The following is a 22,623-nucleotide window of genomic DNA, read 5'->3' as shown; positions in this document are numbered from 1 at the left end:
CTCCATAAAGCTAAAATACACACACAAAACTTAAATAAAAAGGTAGGTTTCATTTCTCTGTAAAAGCAGATAAGAAAACTTATTTCATTAAAATCTTTATTTGGACTGATTTTTCTTTTTCTTCTTCTACAAACAAATAAAATGGGGAACTTGAATAACTTATTAAAAACAAGCTATTAATTTTCTCCAGGTGACATCATTTCTTTATTAAAAAAAAAAAAAAGTTTTATCTGCTGCCAACTGCCTGACTACTACTTCAGGGCTGACCAAAAGTTAAAGTACAGTGTTAGGGGCACTGTCCAAATGTCTCAGCCAGCAACAGGCTTGGGGCTTTGACTGTCTCTCTGGGAAGTCTGTTCCAGTGCTGTATGTGTGAGTATTATGGTGGAAGTCACTAATTAAAAACCTGTAACAGAAATTCACCCAATTTCTCCCTTTTAAACAAGGAAAAATGAGCATTGCAGAAAAAATAACCACAACCTGGTAGCAACAAATCAAGACAGGACAAGGTAAGTTTATTTAATACATTAAACTAAAATTATTCAGATTGTTCCATGGTGCAGCCTACCAGAAAACAACTCTTGCACTGACAAAATGCAAAAAGAACATAGAATCAACAAAAATATACCTACAACACAGAAAAATCCACGTCCAGAGTACTTTCAAGTCAGATTACTGAGACAAAACAAAATAAATAAATTTTTGTTTTAATGGTAACTTTAATGGAAACAGAAAAGCTCAAGACAACACAGAATGAAATTTGAAATTAATAGAATGAAAGAACAGAATAAAATTTGTTTTGATATCAATCTCTGATTCCAAGAGAGAAAGGAAAGCAAAAAGAAAAAAATAACAGATGTACAAGTATTTAAAATTCATACAGCTCTAAATGAAAGCGAAAACTGGACTCTACAAACAGGAATTTTTAAATTATATGCCAAAACTGTGATGTCAAACAGCATAAAACACACAGGATTTTTTTCTCTGCCAGTGTCTGCTGAAATTCTAGCTGTTTTTCTTTCTCGCCCTATTAGACTTACTACAATGTCTAATTCTGTTTGTTCTCCCAAAAGAAATGCATAGGAGACGTGCTTTTAAGGTAAAATAATAAACCCTCCTTCTATTCTCACAGCCTTTTCACATAAGTTAACACTTCTTAACTGCTACTGTAACATAAATTAAACTCTGTTAGCAAGTACAAAATTTTCAGCTCTTAAAGCATGAATATTATTTTCTAGAATATCAGAAACAGCATTACCCTCAAACCTCTCCCTTTACCGACTACCCCCCCAGCTTCATCTATTCCAAACAAGCTGCAGAGGAATACACAAAATGCAGCTACACACTTGTCTGGACTAACGTACAAATCTTTATCACCTTTGAAATAGACCCAAGTGCTTATATTTTCATTCTGCATGACTCTGCAGCATAATTCAGCATCAGAATCACAATGAATGAAACAAAAGAATTGTGATTTGACCTAGAGTCTTTAGTTAAATTTGCAATACATAATGCAGTTATTCACCATCAGTGTTTTAGACATCGAGTGAAATATGACCTTATTCTAGTGTTCCAAATACTCTGCACACTGAAACATTCTCTCAAAAAATTGTTAGTTCCCCCCTCACCCTGCTAGCAGTCAATATGTTCAACTACCAGGTTGGCTGTAAATATGTTTCAGAAAAACCCATTTCCACACAAGGACATTTAACAACAAATCCTGCGACAGTCAGCTACCTATATTCCAAGATGTGAGAGCTCAGTCTTACTAACACCAGCAGCTCTCCCACTTTAACTGCCCTGCTATGCAACTGAATTACAGTAATTATTGTACTATATCAGATCATCAATCTGATAGAGTACCATGCACCACCAGCCACTACATTATCACTTTAAAATTAGGAATTGCAATGAAATGTAAGTAATTTTCTCTGAAGAATTCTCATTCCCTTTTTTCTTTTTTTAGGGGGGGTGGGGGGGTGGTCTGGGGAGACAGGACAGGGACAACCAACAACAGGGAGGGAGAACCATTTTCCCCAAAACATATTTATTTCTTGTATACTTTCTAATCCTGCTTGAGCTAAAACTATACTGATCTTAAACCACCATTTTCAATCAGAATGGCTATTATTTTACTATGAGATTACTCTTTCTCTAATTAAATACATCTATATGAAACCAGCCATCCCAAGAACACATTATTTTTTCAACTATTTAATGCTTTTAATAGGTGTGAGGCCAGAGCAGATTAGCCTTAGCATAAACAGTGTGCCACAAGCTTACCACATGAGAAGGTGTGAGCAGAGGCAGCATGTTTTGCCTTATGGACTAAGATGTTCAGCTGTGCCTGTTACTGTTGAATTACCTGTAGCTATTTGCCTTTCTTAAACTCGCTCATAACATTGTGTGGGTTTTGTTGGCTTTGGGGTTTTTTAAACAAAAGTTACACTTTAGAAACTTAATATTCCTCTTCATCCCATCTCTCAACATTGTTTCTTAGTCCCAGTTTGAAAGAACTAGCACAACAGTTGGCTTGGCCAATTCTCTTGATTATCTGTGGAACAAACAAATGTGTGGTGCTACCCACGACAAACAAGTGTTTCCCTATATCAAAATATAATCGTTTGAACAGAGAGGTTTTAACATCACCCAAGTTCTCAACTATGGGAATAGTCTATAGAGGAGAAGCACTCGTCTTTCAGAACTCAGAGGAGATAATTTAAGTTGATATATGTCCAACAGAAACACTGTTAATGAGACCAAAAATCTGGCTAAGGATAACAGTCAAAATACTTCAGTTTTCTTAGCCATAGTGCCAAGTTTTTCGGAACACCTTCCAAAATACTGTATAGACTGTCCCCAAAATACTGTTAATAAAATCTAGGTGATAATGCAGCTCTCTGATTCAACTCAATTTTGCTCCCTATTTCTTTGAATATCTTTACAGAACAAGCTTACTTTCAAAAAGAAATAAACCACTAATTATCTGTTATTAAGAAACAATTTCTAAATAGTAACCACAATTCTGCCTAGAAGACTGAACTACTACATGAACAAAGAAACACAGTATCAATGTACTTAGTGCCCCAGTCCCACAGATACTCTTTGTAACTTCACGTAGGTTTGCACCACAAAGAAAGAACAGTGGAATGGCCTCAAAAAAGTGTTTTGTAAAAAACTTGAAATCACATTTAATAATTATGGGCTGGAGAAGAGAAAGGCACAAATGTCAGCAAAACAATCATCAACAGAGCTCCTGAGACCAAGACATACTGTCTATTAAACATATTGGGTCATCCAATTTGGTGTGAAGCCCCAGCTTTTCCCCTCCTCAACCACCACCACCACCGTGAATAAAATTCTAATTCAACAGAGAAAATGACAGATTAATATTCTGGATAAGAAAATTTACACAATAGTTGTGATCATCTACACTATGATGCTTGTACCATAGAAGACCTTAATAACAAAACAAAAAAAAAAAAACAAAAAAAAAAAAAACAAAAAAAAAAAAAAACCACACACACACAAAAAAAAACCCCACAACATTCCCTATGGTAGCTCTAAATTGTCGAAGTGAATCTCAACAGTTGGTTTCATTCAGATTAAGTCTACTTTGCTCCCAAAAGAAGCAGCTGCAACAGATTCTCCAACCCCTTCGCACCCACTCCTATCATCTCCCTCATGGTGGTGGTAAGACCCATGGTGTAGGACACAAAAAGAGCTGAGCCATCTTAAAATTACTGTTCATTTTTCAGACAGGTCAGCTGCCTCATCCAACTAACCACACATTTGGATGAGCACTCGTGCCTACACAAAGGATGCAGCAGAAATGCACAGCTTTTATCCACAGCATACAATTAGAGCAGCTACACCCATAGGGAAACTGCAACACGAAAAAAACAATTACCCTGGAGTCAAATGATGCACCAAAACTTGTTCGTGTAACAAAGGCCCTAACAAAGGTGTTGAAAAGCCTAAAAATGTAATATAACACTTAAAACATCTTATCCACAATGTCTGAACAATTCACACCGCTGTCTTGCTCTGCTCTTAAATGAGCTGTTAACTCTTAAAATTTCTCCGTTTCTGTCCCCCTTAGTGAGAAATCACAATCTTTCAAAAGAGAGAAAAGAAGCTATCCTACAATTTGCAAGTTTTCACAACAAACGCAAGAACACAAAACATCCTGAGATCTGTTACTGAAGATCTGTTACCCATCATCCCTGGTAGACCTACGTCGAAAGGGCCTACCAAGGACTCAATTCTCACAGGGTCTTAGGTTATAGCACAAATAGAAATCTCAACACTGCCAATATTAGAATGAGATCAACACTCTGAAATAACAGCCTACGCTACCAAAGCCATATTCCAGTTATTTATTTCACCACACATGCTGACTCTAGAAAAATACAATAGAGGAATACTGAAATTCACGAAAAATCATTTAAGAACATAATATAAGTATAATAGCATTTCTAAACTCATGTATTTGCCTGTAGCATTACAAGCATCCACAGCATGGTATTAGCTTATTTAAGAAAATGAAACATTTACTTTCACTGGCCAAACAGAAAAATGAAAGTAACTTGCAAGATGAAAATTGCACCAGATTTAACATTATTTGCACAAATTAAGTAACAGAAATAAAACATCTAGGGCTGTGATTTCCAGTCTAATAACAAAAAGTTAACTCCAGTAAAAATTCTTAAATAAATGCTTTCAAATGAGGACCAAATCAGAAATATCATAATATCTTAAAAATATATCCATATATATTAAAGGAATTATTTTTCAAAAATATAAGTATAATAAAAGGCATGATTTTGTACACAACAAAAGAGAAGCTTGGGATTAAATTTCATCCCAGTTACACAGTGCCCTTATTCCTTCCCAGAGTAAAAATCAGGCACCTAGCAATAGATTTACTGGTGATTTTATTTTTTAGCCTTTTATCCCTTCAGACCTCTCCACAAAGTTTAGTGAAAGCTTAGGGCATTCATGTCTGAGAAAAGGTATTAAAACATGGCAAAATGTGCCATCTTGACAAGGAACAGTTGGCATCTTAACGCTGGAAAAGTAGAGGGAAAAAAAACAAAAAGAAACAATGTTAGTTTAATCATTATTTCAAAAGCTAAGAATCCTTTGGTTTGAGACAAATAAGTTTTTGTTTAATGAAAGAGGACAGAGAGAAAAACTCTTCTTTTTTACAAAATGTAACTGTCATGCTGCAAATACACTTCCGTGCCAGCTTTCACATGACTAAAATGTCAAGTAATACAAAGTTCACATAGCTTTGACAACTAAGGCAAGAACAAACACAGGATGGAGGGAAGCATCAAGAACAAAGTTACCAATTACACACACACCCCAAAATCTAGGTAGGGAAAAGGTGGGAAAGCACTTAGAAATGTTTATTAATAACTCTAAGGAAACTTTGTTATGAACAGAAGATAGGAAAAGAGAAAGTCAGCATCACCTCTCTGAATATAAGTATCCAGCATCAAGTCCAAGTTTTGAGAAAGTACATCTTATGTCATTACATACCTATGCTGACTAAATTGGTATTTACCTGCACTCCATAAAGAAACTAAGTTTCTTGGAAAGGGTCTGAATGAACTTATTTCTCACCAACTCTGCTTACTTTAAACTTTAAAATGTCTTTTTTCCTCACTTTTCCCTTCTTCACATCCTTTTGTACTCTGACTATATAGAAGAAACTCAAATCCATGCTACACTACGACTGTACCTCCAAGTCTTTATAGGATAAAAGAAAAAGATTACCAATAAGTTTTACCAAGCAACTCCTTGAAGTGGGTAAAACAGCCTCACAACCTTACAAATAAATAAGCAAATAAGAATAGCATAATACATCATGCACTTTGAAATTCCCAGTTGAGTTTCTTCATATTTGATTTCAAGAAAGTTAAAAAGTACTGGTAAGCATTCTTATGTCTTGCACAAGTTAACTGTAACAAGTTAACAAGTTAACTCTTCCACACCATACACATGAAAATGCCTGTGGCCAATGCAACTCTTGCTAAAGAAAAGAAGCAATGCTGTAAGTAAACCTGTTCTAACTACAATAAATACCTATGCTTCATACTATAACATTTGTTACACAATTAAGAAAACGCATACGGCAACAGCCTTTATCAGAGGCATTACAAATGGAAAATGGCTCTGTCTCCTTTTTTGTAAGCAGAAGTACTGGAGCTCAGAACTACTACAAGCAACCAGCAAGAGAAATCTCTTTGATGAGCACCATAAACAGAGCTCAGTCTTTTTCTTAAATTGCTTTCAGGAATTCAGAGACTAAATTATATAATAGCGTGCCTGCAACGAAAACAATACTAGCAACAAGTTGCTAACAGACAATTCAGACACCTTAATTGCTGTTTTCCCAAGTGGTGCAGTTAACAACACGTTAGGGGGAAAAAAATCCAGGCCCCTCTCTGCTAGCCGGAGCTACAGCGCTGAGAGCAACACTTTGTTTTATTACTGATCTAACCTGAGGTGAGAAGCACGCGCAAGGAAACCTTAAGAAAGAGCAAACCAAAAATCCACTCGAGTCAGAATCGTGCCGTGAGGCCGGCAAGCCCGGCTGCTCCCACGCACCGGGCACAGGGAATACAACCGCCTCCAAGGCACACAGGGCACGCGGCCAGCGGGGCGCGCCCGGGGGCAGCCGCGGGGCCCCTGGGCCCGGCGCGGGGCCGCCGCGCAGCGCGCCCGGGAGCGCGGCCATTGTGCGCGCGCGCGCGCGCGGGCAGGCGGCGCACAGCGCCCCCGCGCGGCCGCGCGCGCCCCGGCGCCCGCCGCTGCTGGCCCCGCCCCGCCCGGCGCCGCGCCGCGCGCGCGGCTGTGGCGCCCGCCCGCACCGCGTCCGTGACGTCGCGGAGCGAGCGCGGCCGGGCCCGGCGCGCGCGTTGTTATTGACCCCGCTCGGGCGGGCAGCGGCCGGTACCCCGGCCCGAGCCCGCCCCGGGACACTGACAGGGGGCGCAGGGAGAGACAGAGGCTGTCATAAAAACCTAAAAATTAAAAAAAAAAAACATAAATTCCAAAGTTTTGTTGCTTTTTTTTTTTTTTTTTTCCCCTAAGTTGCTGCCCTTTTTTTTTTTTTTTTTTTTTTTTTGCGGGAAATTCAATTTTTTTACCGGGCTGCTCAGAGAGAGTGAGGGAGGGGGAAAAACAACTTTGCCCGCCGCAGCGCTCTCTCCTGTTACCAGCGCCTGCTCCTCTTACCAGGTTCTCGTAGCTCCGGGGATGCTCCTTGCCCGTCCAGTCCGTGCGCTTGGGCAGCAGCTGAGGAAGGGAAGAGAGGGCGCCCCGTGAGCGGCTCCCGCCCCCCCCGAGGAGCCCCCCGGCAGCGCCCGGGATGGGGCGGGGGAAGCGGGAGAGCGAGGGAAGGGGGAGGGAGGCCGCAGGCGGGGCGAGTGCCGGGTGCACGGCGCCGCTCTTACCTCTTTCTCCGCCACTTCTCGGATCAGGACCTGCAGCAACAACAAAAGCGGGGCGTGAGAGGAGGTTTCAAAAAGAGAGAAAAAGGGAGAAGAAGGACGAGGCGGCCAGCGCGCCGCCCGATCAGCCGCCCTGCCCGGCCGCCCCCTCCCCACCAGGCCCGGCGGCGCCATCCATCCATCCATCCATCCCTCCATCCATCCATCCCTCCATCCCCTACCTGAGCCGCTTGCTGGCATGGTCCGTCCTCCAAAAAGCGAGCGATGAGGAAGTAGAGCTCTGCGGAGAGAGGAGAGGCCGTCAGGGCTGGAGCTCGCCTCTTTCCCGCGGGCTTCCCTTTCTTCCCCCTGCCCGCCGCCCCTCTCCGGCTCCCCCGGCCACCACTCACCCGCTCGCAGCTCCGCCGTGTGCCGGCTGCCGCCGTCCCCGGACATGGCGAGGCGAAAACGGGGGAGGGGAGGGGGGGAAAGGGGGAGAAGGGGGGTTGCCCGGGCCGCGCTCCCGCGGCAGCGTCGGGTCCCAGCGAAATGCGCCCGCCCGGTCGCTGTCACTGCTCGTTCACCGGGGAGAGTCTCGGCTCCACCATTCAACCCACGGGCAGCAGCAGCAGCAGGAGGAGGAGGAAACAACAACTCGCAGCCGCCCGCCGCCAACGCCGCCGCCGTCGCCAGCCGGCCAGCGCGAGCGAGCGCGATCCCTCCGCCAGGAGAAAGAGTCCCCTCCTCCTCCGCGCCCCCTCCTCAGCCCCCACGGCCCCGCGCGCCGCCCCTTCCCCCCGCGCCCCCCCCCCAATCCCCGGCGCTGCCTGGCGGGGGTGGCCAGGCAGGGCAGGAAGGGGGGACCCGGGCTCTCCTGACCCCGGCTACCGCCCCGCTGCCGCGGCGGCCGCCAGCGCTGTCCGGCGCCGGAGGGGAGAGAGGGGCGAGCGCTACGCGTTTATTAGCGGGAAGGCGGGCGGGCTGTGGCAGAAGATGTCGGCGGGGTGGGCGGGAAGGCGGCGGGCGGGCGGCTGAAAGGCGCTTTCTCTGCGCGGTGCCGGCGCGCGGAGGGATACGACGCACGGCGAGGAGGAGGGGCTGCGGAGGCGGCGGGGCAGCGGCGACTCGCGGCGGAGGCGCTGGAAGTTCCCGAGTTCCAGCCTCGCAGGAATGGGAAGCGAGCGAAGCCAAAATGCCCCCGGGGAGCGCGGCCCCGCTGGGGAGGCTCGGCGCTTCCACACCCCCGCCTCGCGGCTCCCCCGCGGCCCAGCCCGCTCCCTCGGAGCCAGCCAGGGACCTCGGGGCGCTGCCGGGGGCTTTGGCATCTGCGCGTAAGTGCCACAGTGTCACGCGTTGTTGCTGCTGATTCTTGCAACATCGCGCCCGGGCTCCTGCCGCGGGTCTGGAGCGGGGAGAAATCCCAGCGAGCCCCCGGCAGCCAGAAAGGCGCCTTTCGCCGTCGTTCGGCGGGGCTGCCCAGGCGGCTCCGCCTGAGCGGTGAAGGGCTCGCAGGGCGCTCGCTTTGAGAACTCCCCTTAAAAAAAAAAAACAAAAAAAAACAACCAAAACAAAAACCAAAATCAAAACAACCAAACAAACCCCGAGAGCTGATAACGATTCTGTTCATTGCTCTTGCCGCCAAGCAGATCCGACATGCGGGACTGAGGAATCTTCTGCCTTCCAGGAGCGATGGATAAGAGGAGCGTGGCCAGGGCAGGACGAGCGGTGGATGGTGATGCCTGCAAGCCGTGGCTGAACTGGAGGTAAATCACTAGCGGATCGATAACCTACCGAAGGTTCCTGAAAGGCTGCAACATTGTACGGAGCCCGGTTAGCGGTTAAAAAATTGCTTTATTTCATGTTTGCTACATTGAGGATACTGAATAAAACCTTCTGGTTTGTGCTGTAACTGTTTCTTTGCTGCTTACAGGCAAAAGAAAATAAAAACCGAGCCGGTGTCCGCTGATAATTAGCTTTAAAAAAAAAAAATCCATATCTGATGAGGGATTTAAAGGAGCCTGATTCGTTGTCTTTATGTTTTACAACGTGTCTGTGTTTTCTCTGGTCGAGTTGGGGCCTTGCAAGAACGAATGTGTTTGTGGACAATAAGAATGAATTTAGCAGGGATCAATGTAAACAGGTCAAGCTGTAATTTTTAAATATTTCTTTAGCCTCAGTTATTAACTGATGCAGCTTGTGAAGCAAAGACAAAAGTATATTTGAAATTGTACAGAAACTAGACAAAGAACATTTTTTTTTCCTGTACATAAAACTCCCTGAAATTCTCACCTATCTAACTTTGAATAAAATTAAATTTGAACATTTCTGTGCAGCTGAGGCTAACCTGCGTTGAGCATTTTTCTATGTGTTTCCAAGGCCTGCAAGCTCAGTGTAGGAGCTCGAGCTTTGTGCTTGACATGGTGAGAAAGCTTCGCTGCAATCACCCTTCTGCTTTATTGAAGAAATGTTACCCTGAAAGGTTAAAGAAAGGAGGCTAAAAACATCACTTATTTCCATTGTCTTACTATAAAAACTATATTTATATAATAGATGTCTAGATGCTGTGCATTTTTAATATACAATTATCACATTTCCTGAAAAATCTTTTAAATTCTAATCTACAATTTGTTGTCATTAAGGTAAATTAATTTTGTAGGATAAATTCTTATTTTAATAAGAAGAAAAGCAAGACTGTATGTACTAGATTTGATCACTGTATCTATGATCACTATATATTTAAAAATCTACATGTACCCTTTCCCCAGATTTGTTACAATAACCACTCTGTTTCAGCTTCATTTTAAATCCACACTTCAAATATTTGAAAAGGAAATGAAATAATATTTAATGTCTAATAAAGATTTTAAAAATAAAATGACGTGAGTCTTTTCTTAGTGATGTAAAATGTGTATTGTAATATCTTTCATAGGTGATTCTCACAACAAAGGGCTACATGAATAATGTGATTAACATTTTAATTTCCCTTGATGTTTACATAAAAGAAAGTATACTGACGTATGACATCACTGAAACTGTAAACCAAGCAAGAGAAAAATTTTAACAGTTAAGGAGTCTGAAAGTAGAGGAAAAACTCTCCTAGATATATTGACCCTCCTTGTTCTTTTGGCAACTCATACCTTTTCCTATTGCAGTTCAAAATACAGCCCGCAGAATCAAAAAGTTCTTGGTGTTTTGACAATAAAATAAGGATTGTGTCTTTCATGTAATTTTTTTTAGATCATCAAGCAAAATGAAATCATAAGTCCCAGACTTGAGATTGAGCACTGCAGTACTACAAGCAATATTTAATAAACAGCTTTTACAAACATACATTGCACTTCCTTTTTACAGATAAAATCTGATGGGATTTTTATGTGTATGTGTGGCGCAACATGAAAGTCACACACAAGAGAAAATGCCTAATTATTATTGCTTGGTGATACATGTTAGATTGAGTCCTAAGAATTTCTGTAACAGCAACAAATATTCCATTCATTTCTCAGAGATATTTTAAAAAGCTTTTTTATTCTTTCAGTTAAAATTAAGATTTTTTTTTATAATGTACACAAGTGAAGAAAAATATATTCTCTGAATTTTTACTATCTTTATTGTTTTGCTTTCTAATAATCCCTTTTCTTTCATGCGATCTTGTCACCTTACATTATTCTAAAATAAAATACAACAGTCCTGCTTTATCAGCAAGATTTAATGTTTTCAGGAGAAATTACTCTGAAAGGCCTTCATAAAAAAAGAAAAATAGTAATGGAATGATTTCATTTTGTGAATTTCAAATGTTAAAATTCACACACAATTGCTAAATTAAATTTACAAAAAAAAAAAAAAAAGAAGAAAGTTTCCTAGATTTTCCTGTTGCTGTAGATTTTACACAGTTTGGGATGTCTCTTTTTACCCTAACCTGGCCTTTTTTTTTTCCTTCCATCCTCCTCTTCCCCCCTAAAAAGTGCTATAAGCTCTATAAGTATCCAAATACAGATATATTAGAATTCTCATTAATTACTGGTTACCTTTGACAGATAAGAATGTAGTATCTTTTGTTTTCTTCTTTAATTTTCTGGTATCTTTCTGCACTTTTGGGATTAGTTGGTTGGGGGGTTTGAGGTTGAGTTTTTATGTTTGTTTTTTTACTGATTTATTTTAGCCGGTGTGGTTTTTGGGTTTTTTTGGGGGTTTTTTTTGTGTCAGTATGATTTTATACCTTGTGCCCAGAAAGTGCATTTTTTGGACCCTAGTAGTGGCAGTACTTGACATGAAAAGCCTTTCTGTCTCTTTTGAAATTTGCTCTTCTCCTTTTCTCTAGAGACAAAGGAAAGTATTTAGGGTTTGTAGATTGTCAAGCTGAACAATGTAGCTAAATATTTGAAGCATGATATTGGCAGGGGGTGGCTGAGAGCAACATAAAGCAGTGAACAAGTTTTCCTCGGGTTTGGATGGTTGGTTGGTTACTTGAACAGGGCTTTTTTGGTGAGTTTTTCCCACCTCAAAGGAGAATTATCACCACTAGTTGCTTTTTGGTTCTTACTCTTGAAACCAACCATAAACCTTCCAAGGGCAAGACGTGTGATGAGTGCTTGTGAGGCCAGCAGCTTTCTTTATCATTATCATTTGTGTTCACTTCATGCAGAAAGGACCACACATGCTAAAATACAATACTACCATGAGCAAATTCCTTCTGGAGTTTCAAACAATGACTTGGAGCTTAACTAAGTAGCTTCACATCAAAATTCATTTCAATACTCACTTGTTCATGCTTCATGCCAAGAATACATCAGTATCTTTTCTGCACCCTGCATTGGTAGCCTACCTGAACTTTCTACTATGAAGTTCCTTAATAGAGTGCTTAGCTTTGTATTCTACCCTTATCAGATATTAAATAGTGAACTGTATGCTTCTGTTTTTTACTTTATTTCCCATTTCAGTGTGCCCTTTACCACAGAACATGCATGTCTTCCCACTCCACTGTTTTTGAAAATATTTCCTGTTACTCCTGCTTGCTTCTCACCAATGATGAAGAGGAGCATAGAATTAGGCACCTGCATTACCCAAACCACCAGCAGCACTGACAAATTAACATTTTTTTAAAAAACACACAAATAGATTAGCCTCTGAAAATGTTTTCTATCAATTTTGTGTAAAATAATTAGCTGCAAATCTACTACCAGGCTTTTGAAAGTAGATCTATATGTCATTTATATTTTGAGCAGTAAATAAGCCTTGTTGGAGTTCTTCCAATGAATCTAAAAACCTCTTTAATATGCTGTTACCCAAATAAATATGAATTGCACCAGCCTTGACATTCTTTCGGTTTCACTATTGCATCTTTGAGTACAAAACCTTCCCTTACAAACAGAAACTAAGAATAAGGCCTATGTTATTCCTACTGAATAGAGGAATTCTACTGGTTCATGCTGGGGATTTTGTTTGGGTTTGTTTTGTTTTTAAGCAAATTTATTTGTGTTCTTGCATTTTGCAAAAGACTTTCAATTAAATTTCCTGGATCTGTTTGACATTTTAGCTTTCTACACTGAATCCATTCCCTAATTATCCAGAGGATATTGAGAAAATTATTGAAATGCTGTACTTATTTGTTTGCTATTGGGCTTTTCTTCACAGAGACTCTTGGATATTTGCCACGTCTATTTTCATGTCTATTTGATGTCTCCAAAGTTTTCTGAGTCTTCTAAGGATTATGTAGAAGTTTTTTTAAGGGAAGCTTTGAAAAAATTAATACACAGGGTATACTTTAGAGGAGAGCTACTTCATAATGAAAATAGGAATTATGTTGCTTTGTATACTGACAATTATTTGCTTAGATTATTACTTCTACAAAAATTTTGGAAATGTTTGCTGTTACTTAACTTTGTAGTAAAGAGTTCTAATATGCTAAGGCAATTTTTGTTGAGCAGAAGATTCTCAAAAATAACGTGTACCATTCATTTGTTTCAATGCTTTCATAATAGTGTTCTGAGTCTGAGACTTACTTGAAGTCTTAAGTGACAAATTTTATTTAAGTTGGTAAATTATAAAGTTTGTTAAGGCACAATTTAACAGTGGCCTTCAGCTACTGTTTGTCTTTCCATTTCTCTAAATGAAAATTTAGATTCCTGTTTAACCAAGTTTGAGGTCATTTCCAATTAGGGGTTTGGATTTGATGTTTTCATTTACTGTAGTAGCCTGTTAGAAATGCAGCTTTTAAAAATACAGATGAGAGGTTATTTGCCTGATTTCTCAAAATTATGTTGGCTATCATTAGTTTGGTATAGACTTGGAATTTCTCTGAGTTAATACAAAAGACTGTTCAAGATTTACATCTGCGTAATGACTTAAGGGATTCTGTGATACTGTTATCAGACATATAGTCTGATAAACTTGCTAATATGCAATTTAGATAAAAGTAGAGGAGGCCGTAAGAAATATCAGTGAAATCTACCCAGGGAAGAGATGAGCAGAACAATGTAGGTATAATTTCATGATGTTACATTCAAAATAATGTAATGAAGAAATTATATGAGTCATTCATGCTCCTTATGGGCTCCCAGTCAATATAAGGGGGAGAAAAAAACCCCTCTATTTGATAGCCAGTAGTAAATCTTTTTAAAAGACCATTCTATTTACTGCATATTCAACATTGAGAATATGGTCATTTTTTTTTCCTAGAACTCTAATATGAAGCCAGTGAAACAAAACAATAACACATATTCTGTTGTAATACTGCATTATGTCTTTCACCTTATCTCAAAAAAATAGAGCTCAGGAGAAAATTAGGATCAAGGAAAAATACTTTAGGAATAGAAGTATTCCAAGGAAAAGGAATAAAATACATGGAGGAAGTAATATTCAATCAGTGGATACAAAATTTCTCTGTTTGAGAGAAGATAAAGCAAGACCCTCTATAAACTCTAAGGTATAGTTCAAGAATTGAAACACTTGAAAGATTTCAGATTAAAAACTATGTTTTTCCTCATAACAAAATATAGCAATTTGGGCTTTACTTTTGCCTCAGAAGTCTTAAAAGCAAGGATTTTAGCAGTCTTTAGAAGAACTGATACTTCTATAGGTAAGAACAGCCAGTGATAGTACAGATACATAATTATAAAGATTGTTATTCTGATCCAACACAGCCTTGCTCTGTTGCCAGCCTAAAGACCATCCTTAGTTTTTCCCAAGTGTTTCCTTCTAATGTTGTTTTAGTTTAGACCTCCTGAGTATTTTTATTTCTATGCAATTGAAATATCTACTTTCCCCAAAATAGCAACGATGTAGAGTGAGTAGTACCAATATTTGCACTTCCAGTAAAAATTCAGGGCTGTTAGCATTGAGCCATTTGGCTGACAGTGCCTACTTTGTGTAGCATATGTGATTTGTCAGTCATCCATGAAATACACATCACTGAGATTCTGATCTCCATTTATTGTTCAGTCTTCTGAGAAAATACTGGTCTGCTGATCCAGATTTCAACATTTTGTATTCTTGTATTCTTCATCTACTTGGTGCCTTGAAAGGATTATTTTATATTTTCAGTTTGCCCAGCTCTGGTGAGCCACATAGGCATGGTGTACTAATTGAGATACTAATTGTGTAAGATAACTGCTGATTTAAAGTAATTGAACCAAGCTCTTGATTTTACAGGTTGTAGAGTACCAGTGCTTCGCAAGAAGTGTGCTCAGACTGCAAATGATCCCTGCATATAAGTGACACTGGTTGCATTTTTTGTTTGCTTCCTTGTTTTTAACCAAATACTAATGTAAGATGAAGACTGGCACACGTGACTCCCTTTTCCCAGGTGAAGCCCTACCACAAGATTAAAAGATTGTGATCATTCTAGATGGACTAATCTGTAGTTTTCTCATGCCGAGGGGAGCAGCTTTCTTAACAGAGATTAAGAAGAACCATATCTTGAGGATATTTTCCCAGGTGGCTAGCTCAGTCTGTTCTGAGGTACAAAATACTGATTTCTCTTTCCTAGAAGAATTTGAACTGAAGTGGGATCCTCCTGCACACAAGAGTAAATTAAAACTGCACAACCCCCTCTTTGATTAGGACCTAGTTTGGTAAGCATGCTCAGAAAATTATCCATGAGTAGGGTGTACAAACAAGACAATCAGAGATTTGTGGATCATGAGCTAGCTGGAACAGGCAGTGCTGGTCACACTAAGAAGTTTTTTAGACACTCAGAAACTCTCACTGTTAGAAAATGACGTATCTATATATTTTGAATGGTAAAATAATGGAAAGATTATTTTATAGTTAGTGTCATGCACATTCTCACCTCATCACTGATGAGTGCTCTTGCAATAAGCTCTGAAGCAGAAGCTTAGTGCTAGTTTCTGCACATGTGAATTTTTTAAAAATCCAACTTCTAAGATTGAATAAAAAAGGAATTGAACTTGATCTTTCAGCATCAAATTTGACTACTAATAATTACCTCTTGACAGACCCTTATAAATAAAGCATCAAACAACACTAAAAGCCAATTAGCTAATGTAAAGAAACATCTTATAAAAAATAGATTGAGCAGTTGAAGAAATACATAGGAATTTATTTTTAATATAGTTGTTATAAAGTGATGTCTATTTAGCCCATGTATCATTTTTTTTGTATATATGTTTGAAAGTGCTTTCCTCAGACCCTACATAGCAGTTTCTAACAGTTTTAACAACATGCCTGTCTTGGTGCATCCCAGATTTCACCACATTAAGTGAACCTCTGGACTGTGTTGTTCTCATATACTCCCAACCCAGATTTTTCAGTTGAAATTTTTCAGCAGCCAGCGTACTTACATTTTTCTCTTCCCCCAGGAGAGTGGTGTGTATGCCTTTCAGTTCATTCACTGATGGATAATTCTAATAGAGTAAGAGGACAGGTCATAACATATTTGCAGACAACAACATTTCCAATTCCAGTACACAGAAGGTAAGGTGTTCTCGCTGCTGTATTCCTCACTTTTGAATTTCACCCATGCTAGTAATCTGAAGAGCACTACTGCTCAGTCCATTTCTGGCCAGTTGCTCATGCCAGTGGCCATATCCATGTTACTGGGCTCTTTCAACCTCCAAAACAGGACAGCTGCATCTGCATTGTCAGCTGGGCCTGAGCTACCCCCGAGCCATGCCAAGGGTGCCTTGGGAGAATGCTGCTTGTCCTGGACCTAGTGCAGGGACTCTGCTGTCAACAATTTAACAGTGTAAGGTCTGGGCTTCAAGGCTGCAGCCTGGCACCTTTTGCTTTGCTAGCATAGACACAGCTTTTGCAACAAACAAAACTGAAGCTGCCGTTGTGCTTTATTTCTGAAACGGAGATATCTTTATAGCAAGGTATAGTATGTAAAACATGGAGTACATTCCACAACAATGTCCTTGGCTAGGAAGTTCTAGAGGCAGAGGTAAATCCTAGCTAGTTTGTAACAAATGCTAAGACAGCTCAGTTCACTTTTACTCAGCCTCCAAATTACTTGAGTCTTTATTCTGTCCACTAAATAATGTGAAAATGCTGAAATGCTTAAACTGATCATAAAAGCTTCTCAGGGCCACACTAAAGATCCTTGAAGGAAGAGTTGATGTGGAAAACAAACTAGAAAATACAAAGTCTCAAACTGATGAGAAGTTGAAAGAAAACAATGTAACATTACAAGGAGGTAAACAAATTAACATCTTTCAGAGAGATTCACAGTATATCTCAATTATTGCTACAGTGTTCTGACCTGATAACTGCCTACAGTTTGTGGTAGTCAAGCGCTGGCCCCAGTTGCGCCCAACAAATCTATTTAAAGGTGCTTGAGAGGTGTCACAAAGGACATCTTACATCTTAGAATCATGGAATATCTTGAGTTGGAAGGGACCAGCAAGGACCATCAAAATCCAACTCCTGGCGCTGCATAGGTCAGCCTCAAATATCACATCATGTGCCTGAGAGCATTGTCCAAACATTCCTTGAACGCTGTCAGGCTGGTGCTGTGACCACTTTCCTGGGGAGCCCATTCCAATGCCCAACCACCCTCTAGGTGAAAAAAAATTTCCTATTATCCAACCTAAACCTTCCCTGACATAAATTCAGGCCATTCCCTTGGTCCTGTCACTGTCACCAGAGAGCAGAGATCAGTGCCTGCCCCTCCTCTTCCCCTCACAAGGAAGCTGTAACTGCAGTGAGGTCTCCCCTCAGTCTCCTCTAGGCTGAACAGACCCAGTGCCCTCAGCTGCTCCTCACACAGCTTCCCCTCAAGGCCCTTCACCATCCCTGTTGCCCTCCTTTGGTCACTCTCTAACAGTTCAATGTCTCTCTTACATTGTGGTGCCCAAAGCTGCCCCCAGCACTCGAGGTGAGGCTGCCCCAGTGCAGAGCAGAGCAGGACAATGCCCTCCCTTGCCCAGCTGGTGATGCTGGGCCTGATGCTCCCCAGGACACCCAGGTCCCTTTCCATGGCACTGCTTTCCAGTATCCCATTACCTGTTCTGTCAGTACATTCAGGATTGTCCCATCCCAGGTACAAATCCAGCACTTGCCTTTGCTAGACTTCATACAGTTGGGTGATTGCCCAATCCTCTAATTTGTCAAAGACTGTCAGACCTTACTGGGAACAGGAAGACCAGGGCATGGAAAGCACTGAAAAGAATCCTCAGTGTTTGGCCATAAAGCTTCTTGCCACTGGCTTGTTATCTGGTGAAAATATGACTATGGGGGGGAAAGTGGAACACCCCTTTCTGTAAGAAGTAATATATAACTGAGTCCTTTTTTCATGGTCCAACAATAATATAAGCTACTAAGATCTACTAATCATGCCAGATGCACTGTTGTTAAGAGATATATGATACCAAGTGCTTTGTCTAATTGCTTCATGAATAAAGGGACAGCCAGTATTTTCCATGCTTGGTACAAACCAAGTCTAGTTTTATAAGTGATGAACTGAATTGGTCATTGAAATTTGTAAGAATGCAATATTTGTGCTGCTGGCTTCTTTCTGTATATTACCTAATGCGTTGTAGGATCCATAAACCTAAAACACCACCCCACCATGAAAGGATTAATCCAATGCTAATGCTGAAGCATACACCAGATGAGGAGCATTATTGTAGTTTTCACTTAAAGGAGACAGCATTTAAAAAAAAGTTAAGACACCCCTGTGATTGTTCAAGTGCGAATGGGACAGTGGCTCGACAGAGCCAAAGACAGTGCTTTAACATCAGTTGCTTACAACCTGTGTGGCAGTGATTCACCTTGCAGTTTCATCACTGAAGGTGACATCTATTTGGAAATACAATTTTATTTTTTGCTGGTTTTTTGGGATGTCTTCACAATTATATTCAACTGCTACCGTAATTGGCATTTGCAGCTCAATATTTAAAACCAATTTCATACACTTCCCATAGTCCTAATAGTATGTGTAACAGCAGAGCACTAGCCATCTCTTGTCATTAATTCCTGAAAACACTATCCACAGTCACTATTTTTAAATAACTATTGTCAACTTTCTGATTCATCATAGTCATATAAGACAACCAGCTGCCAAAAATGTCACGACCAAATCTATCCTTATGCAATTATTTGGGAGTTTCTGTGCTACTCCACATCAGAACAACCTGCACAAGTCGCATTGTTCCCTTTGATGAACTACCACTGCACACACCTTGTGAATCCAAGGCCCCCACCTCCCCCTGGCTGCTGAGGCCAAGCAACCCTCATTTTATGTATGGCTACTATAAAGAAGTCTCAAAACAGTAGTAGAGGTGTTATGCTCACCTGGCCTTCTCCTGGCTCTCTCTCTTCCATCTCACCTCGAAGTCTGGTATCTATTGTCACTGAGGTGGACAGCAGACTCCCCAGTAGCCTCTTGATGCTCAGATTTACCATATATTTAAACCTTTACTCACCTAGTTCCCTTGGGGGTAAAGAAGGTAAAGCTTCCTGAAAGACTCCAGAAGTTCATCAACACAACCAGTAGTTATCCTGCAGGTGGAGATTTGGCACTGATACACAAATGATATGTAAGTGCAAAAATGCCTTCAAGGAAGTAGGAAAAAAACCCCTACAATTACAAGCTTTACCAGGAATGTATCCCAGAGGGAACAAAACAAAAGCACTGTGCCCTCAGTACCTGGATTGTTGATAAAGGACCCGAGGGGGAAAAATAAATCTAGTGACATTCAAGGCTTGCTTGCACATGCAAAAATTTTGCTGTTTCTCTCTTGCTCCTGTCCCTAGAAAAACGTTTCTCCCATGTTGTACAAGATATCTTCCTCCACACCCACCCACCCAGACTACAGGATCAGACTACTTTCCCCCTCCTGCCCTTCCCAGCCCTGCCCCCTGCCCCCACCCACCCAGACTGTCTTCCACAAGCATCGCTGCTGTGCAATCACTGCAGAGAATTCACACACTGCTCCTGCATTCAGCCACCAGGGAACTTTCTCCCAAGCTCATCCTGGGATGGCCCCCAGCTGCTGCAGTAGCAGCACTCCTCCCTCTTGCAAATAACCTGCAGCCATCTGTAAGATGACAATGAAAAGAATCACAGAAATTCTCCTCTACTTATACTCCTTTCTTACTCAGTTATTCTAGATGCACCTGACATACATCACATTCTGTCTCCAATAGTTGTGAACCCCTTTAAGAGTTCACATCTTCCAACTTCTTTCAGAATATGCTTGACATATATATATAAACATATATATATATATATATATATATATATATGACATCAGAAACTAGGAGGGGTTTGGTTTTTAGAAATCAGATTTATTATTATTATTATTATTATTATTATTATTATTATTATTATTACTAATCTAAAGAAAGCTTAGAATGGCCTTCCAGCTTTGCCCTACAATGGGGCAAAAGTTCTTGTTCTACAACCTTTATTTTGCAAGGAACTACAGTAATATTTTATAGCCATTTCAGAAATAGGCTGAGGACTTTGACAAGATCACTCTTTCCAGTCACTGCATTGTCATCTTAAATTATATTGCTCTCCATTAAATTGTTCATTATTGGAAGATTCATATCAAACAGCTTAGTACCTGAAATTGTCCAGTATAAATTCAGTTTTTATGGGCTTCAAGTCTGAAATTTATTTCTGAATGAGAATGGAAACAGTGATAAAACAATTCCTACAAGTTATACTACCGTGACATAAATGCAGTACTAAAACTAAGCACAATGGCCTCACACAATCAGGTTTATCTTTTGAGCATGAATTTGAATTACTAGCTTTATCCTTATCATAGCAGGTATGCAAATATGATTTTCCACTCATATTATGATTAGTATCAATAGACAAAGTTAAAATCTAGTGTTAGTTAAGTCAGTTTTCACCAGAACTCATTTATAGGCACTTTGAAGATGATTGTGAGGGTATTTTGCTGTATTAGTCAAACACCTGTTAGCCCTTGTCATCACAAAGGGCATAATGTATCAAAACAGTTTATTTCTTATACTGTCCATTTTCAATGGGAAAACCATTAACTATTTCATCCTCATCTATTATAAATGCAGAACCAGACATTCTAGAAAGCAGTTGCTGACAATTTGGCAAGCCAATCTGGCTATAGCTAGGCCTTACCAGTTTTAAAACAAAGCAAGAAATATGTATATTATAGAGAACAGGAGTAGAAAAACCTTGTTTTACTAAAAATAACTGCACTGAACATTCTATTGGCTCTCCTTACCATTATGTATGCAGCAATCTAACTAACACTGAAAGTATTCTTCATGTTTTCCTATAAATACAAGAAAGATAAACCTTGAGCCAGGAGGGTGATGACAGAGTTCTTGCTATACTGGAGTTGTTTATACACAGTCTCCTGTATATTTAGTGCTTTAATTCACATACAGAAGTTTACTGTCTTATTTTATATAAACGGACATTGTGGGCTAAATTATTGTTTTTCCCAATTCCACTAGAATTTTAGCTTGCATGTTATTTGTTCTGATAAGTGATCTTTATTTTCTTGCTAGTCCTTTTCTCTTTCCCTGTTTTTTCTTTTTGCAGTTAAGAACAGACCAAATAACTGTCAAACTTTTAAGGGTTAAGCAAGATGCAACGAAACTTAATTTTCACTGCTGTTTAGCACAAGGGTTAATTTTCCATTAGGATTTCTGTTAATTGGTTGCATCTTATCTGCAGTTCAGAAAAAGCTGCCTTTGCCATTGAACAGACAAAATACCAAGTGTAACCTTGTGCTGACATATGCAGTTAGCCCAAGGTCAGTCAGTGATAAGGCAATAGTGGAAAGTGACAACCAAGGGGAATTGTCTTGTTTCTGACACATTTGCCTCCTTTAAACTTAAAAAACTGTCTGTCCTTCTGTCGTGGTTTAGGAATGGTCCTCCCCAATTCAGTGCCCCCACTGAGGCTGTCCCAAGCTTGATGCCACTTGCTCACTCTCCTCAATTCCCCTCATCCATCCCACACCAGGGATGGAGTTGAAAATTGGAGGCACAAAAGGTTAAAATCACAGGTTGAGATAAGAGCCTACTGGAAACAGCAGTGAGATAAGAAAAGAACAGCAACAATACTAATGACACAAGTGTACACAGAATGGGTGTTTACACACAAAATGCTCACCAAGCCCGAGATAACTAAACAATGAGGGATGAACCCTAAGCCCACACTGGAAAGGAAGATGCTTCTCCTTGGAGGAGACAGAGTCCCTTCTCCCCAGCCCTGGGACCCTGGCCATGAGGTAAGATGGTGTTGAATAACATTTGGGTCTTGGACCTGCCCACAGAGCTCCAGGCTCTGCCCCCTCACAGCTACTGCAAAACATTAACCCTGTCCTTGGCTGAAACTTGGACACCCTCACAATTTTTTTTTAATGTATCTTGAATTACCCATCTGTTACATCCCACAAAGGACAAATACTGCTTTCAGGGATCCCTCAAAACCTTGTGTTCAAGTGTGAAGCAGTCAGTCATTAAATACTGATGATACAAATTTCCTTATGGCAGAGATGTGACACCTGGCACTTCCAACTGCCACTTCAAAACTAAAATACTTACATACTTCCTGAAGGTGGTCTGCAGATCACCACCTGCCCACGAAGACTCTTGCTACATATGTCTGAATGTGTGACCATTCTAATTTTAAAAAACATGTTCTAGAACTTGATACAGTGCCTTGAAGATTTCTCTGAGAATTTGACACGTAGAGAAGAAATATAGGTAAGCATGA

The 22,623-nt window shown here is 40.6% G+C and overlaps 1 protein-coding gene across 1 annotated transcript in view; it reads right to left on the bottom strand.

Annotated features, from left to right (window-relative positions):
- PHIP (pleckstrin homology domain interacting protein) overlaps positions 1–8,351 on the bottom strand; it is a 106,349-nt gene extending 97,998 nt beyond the window's left edge. The window contains exons 1-4 of the mRNA XM_053973009.1: positions 7,853–8,351; positions 7,685–7,743; positions 7,467–7,496; positions 7,249–7,308 (exon numbers count right to left, since the gene is read on the bottom strand). Coding sequence (XP_053828984.1) covers positions 7,249–7,308; positions 7,467–7,496; positions 7,685–7,743; positions 7,853–7,898 — 195 coding nt within the window. The 5' untranslated portion in view covers positions 7,899–8,351. The remainder of the gene's footprint in view (positions 1–7,248; positions 7,309–7,466; positions 7,497–7,684; positions 7,744–7,852) is intronic.
- Between the last annotated feature and the right edge of the window lie 14,272 nt (positions 8,352–22,623).

The sequence above is a fragment of the Vidua macroura genome, chromosome 3 (assembly GCF_024509145.1).
Source record: "Vidua macroura isolate BioBank_ID:100142 chromosome 3, ASM2450914v1, whole genome shotgun sequence".
NCBI lineage: Eukaryota > Metazoa > Chordata > Aves > Passeriformes > Viduidae > Vidua > Vidua macroura.
The sequence above is the reverse complement of the archived record's forward strand: the minus strand, read 5'-3'. Positions and strand labels throughout refer to the sequence as shown.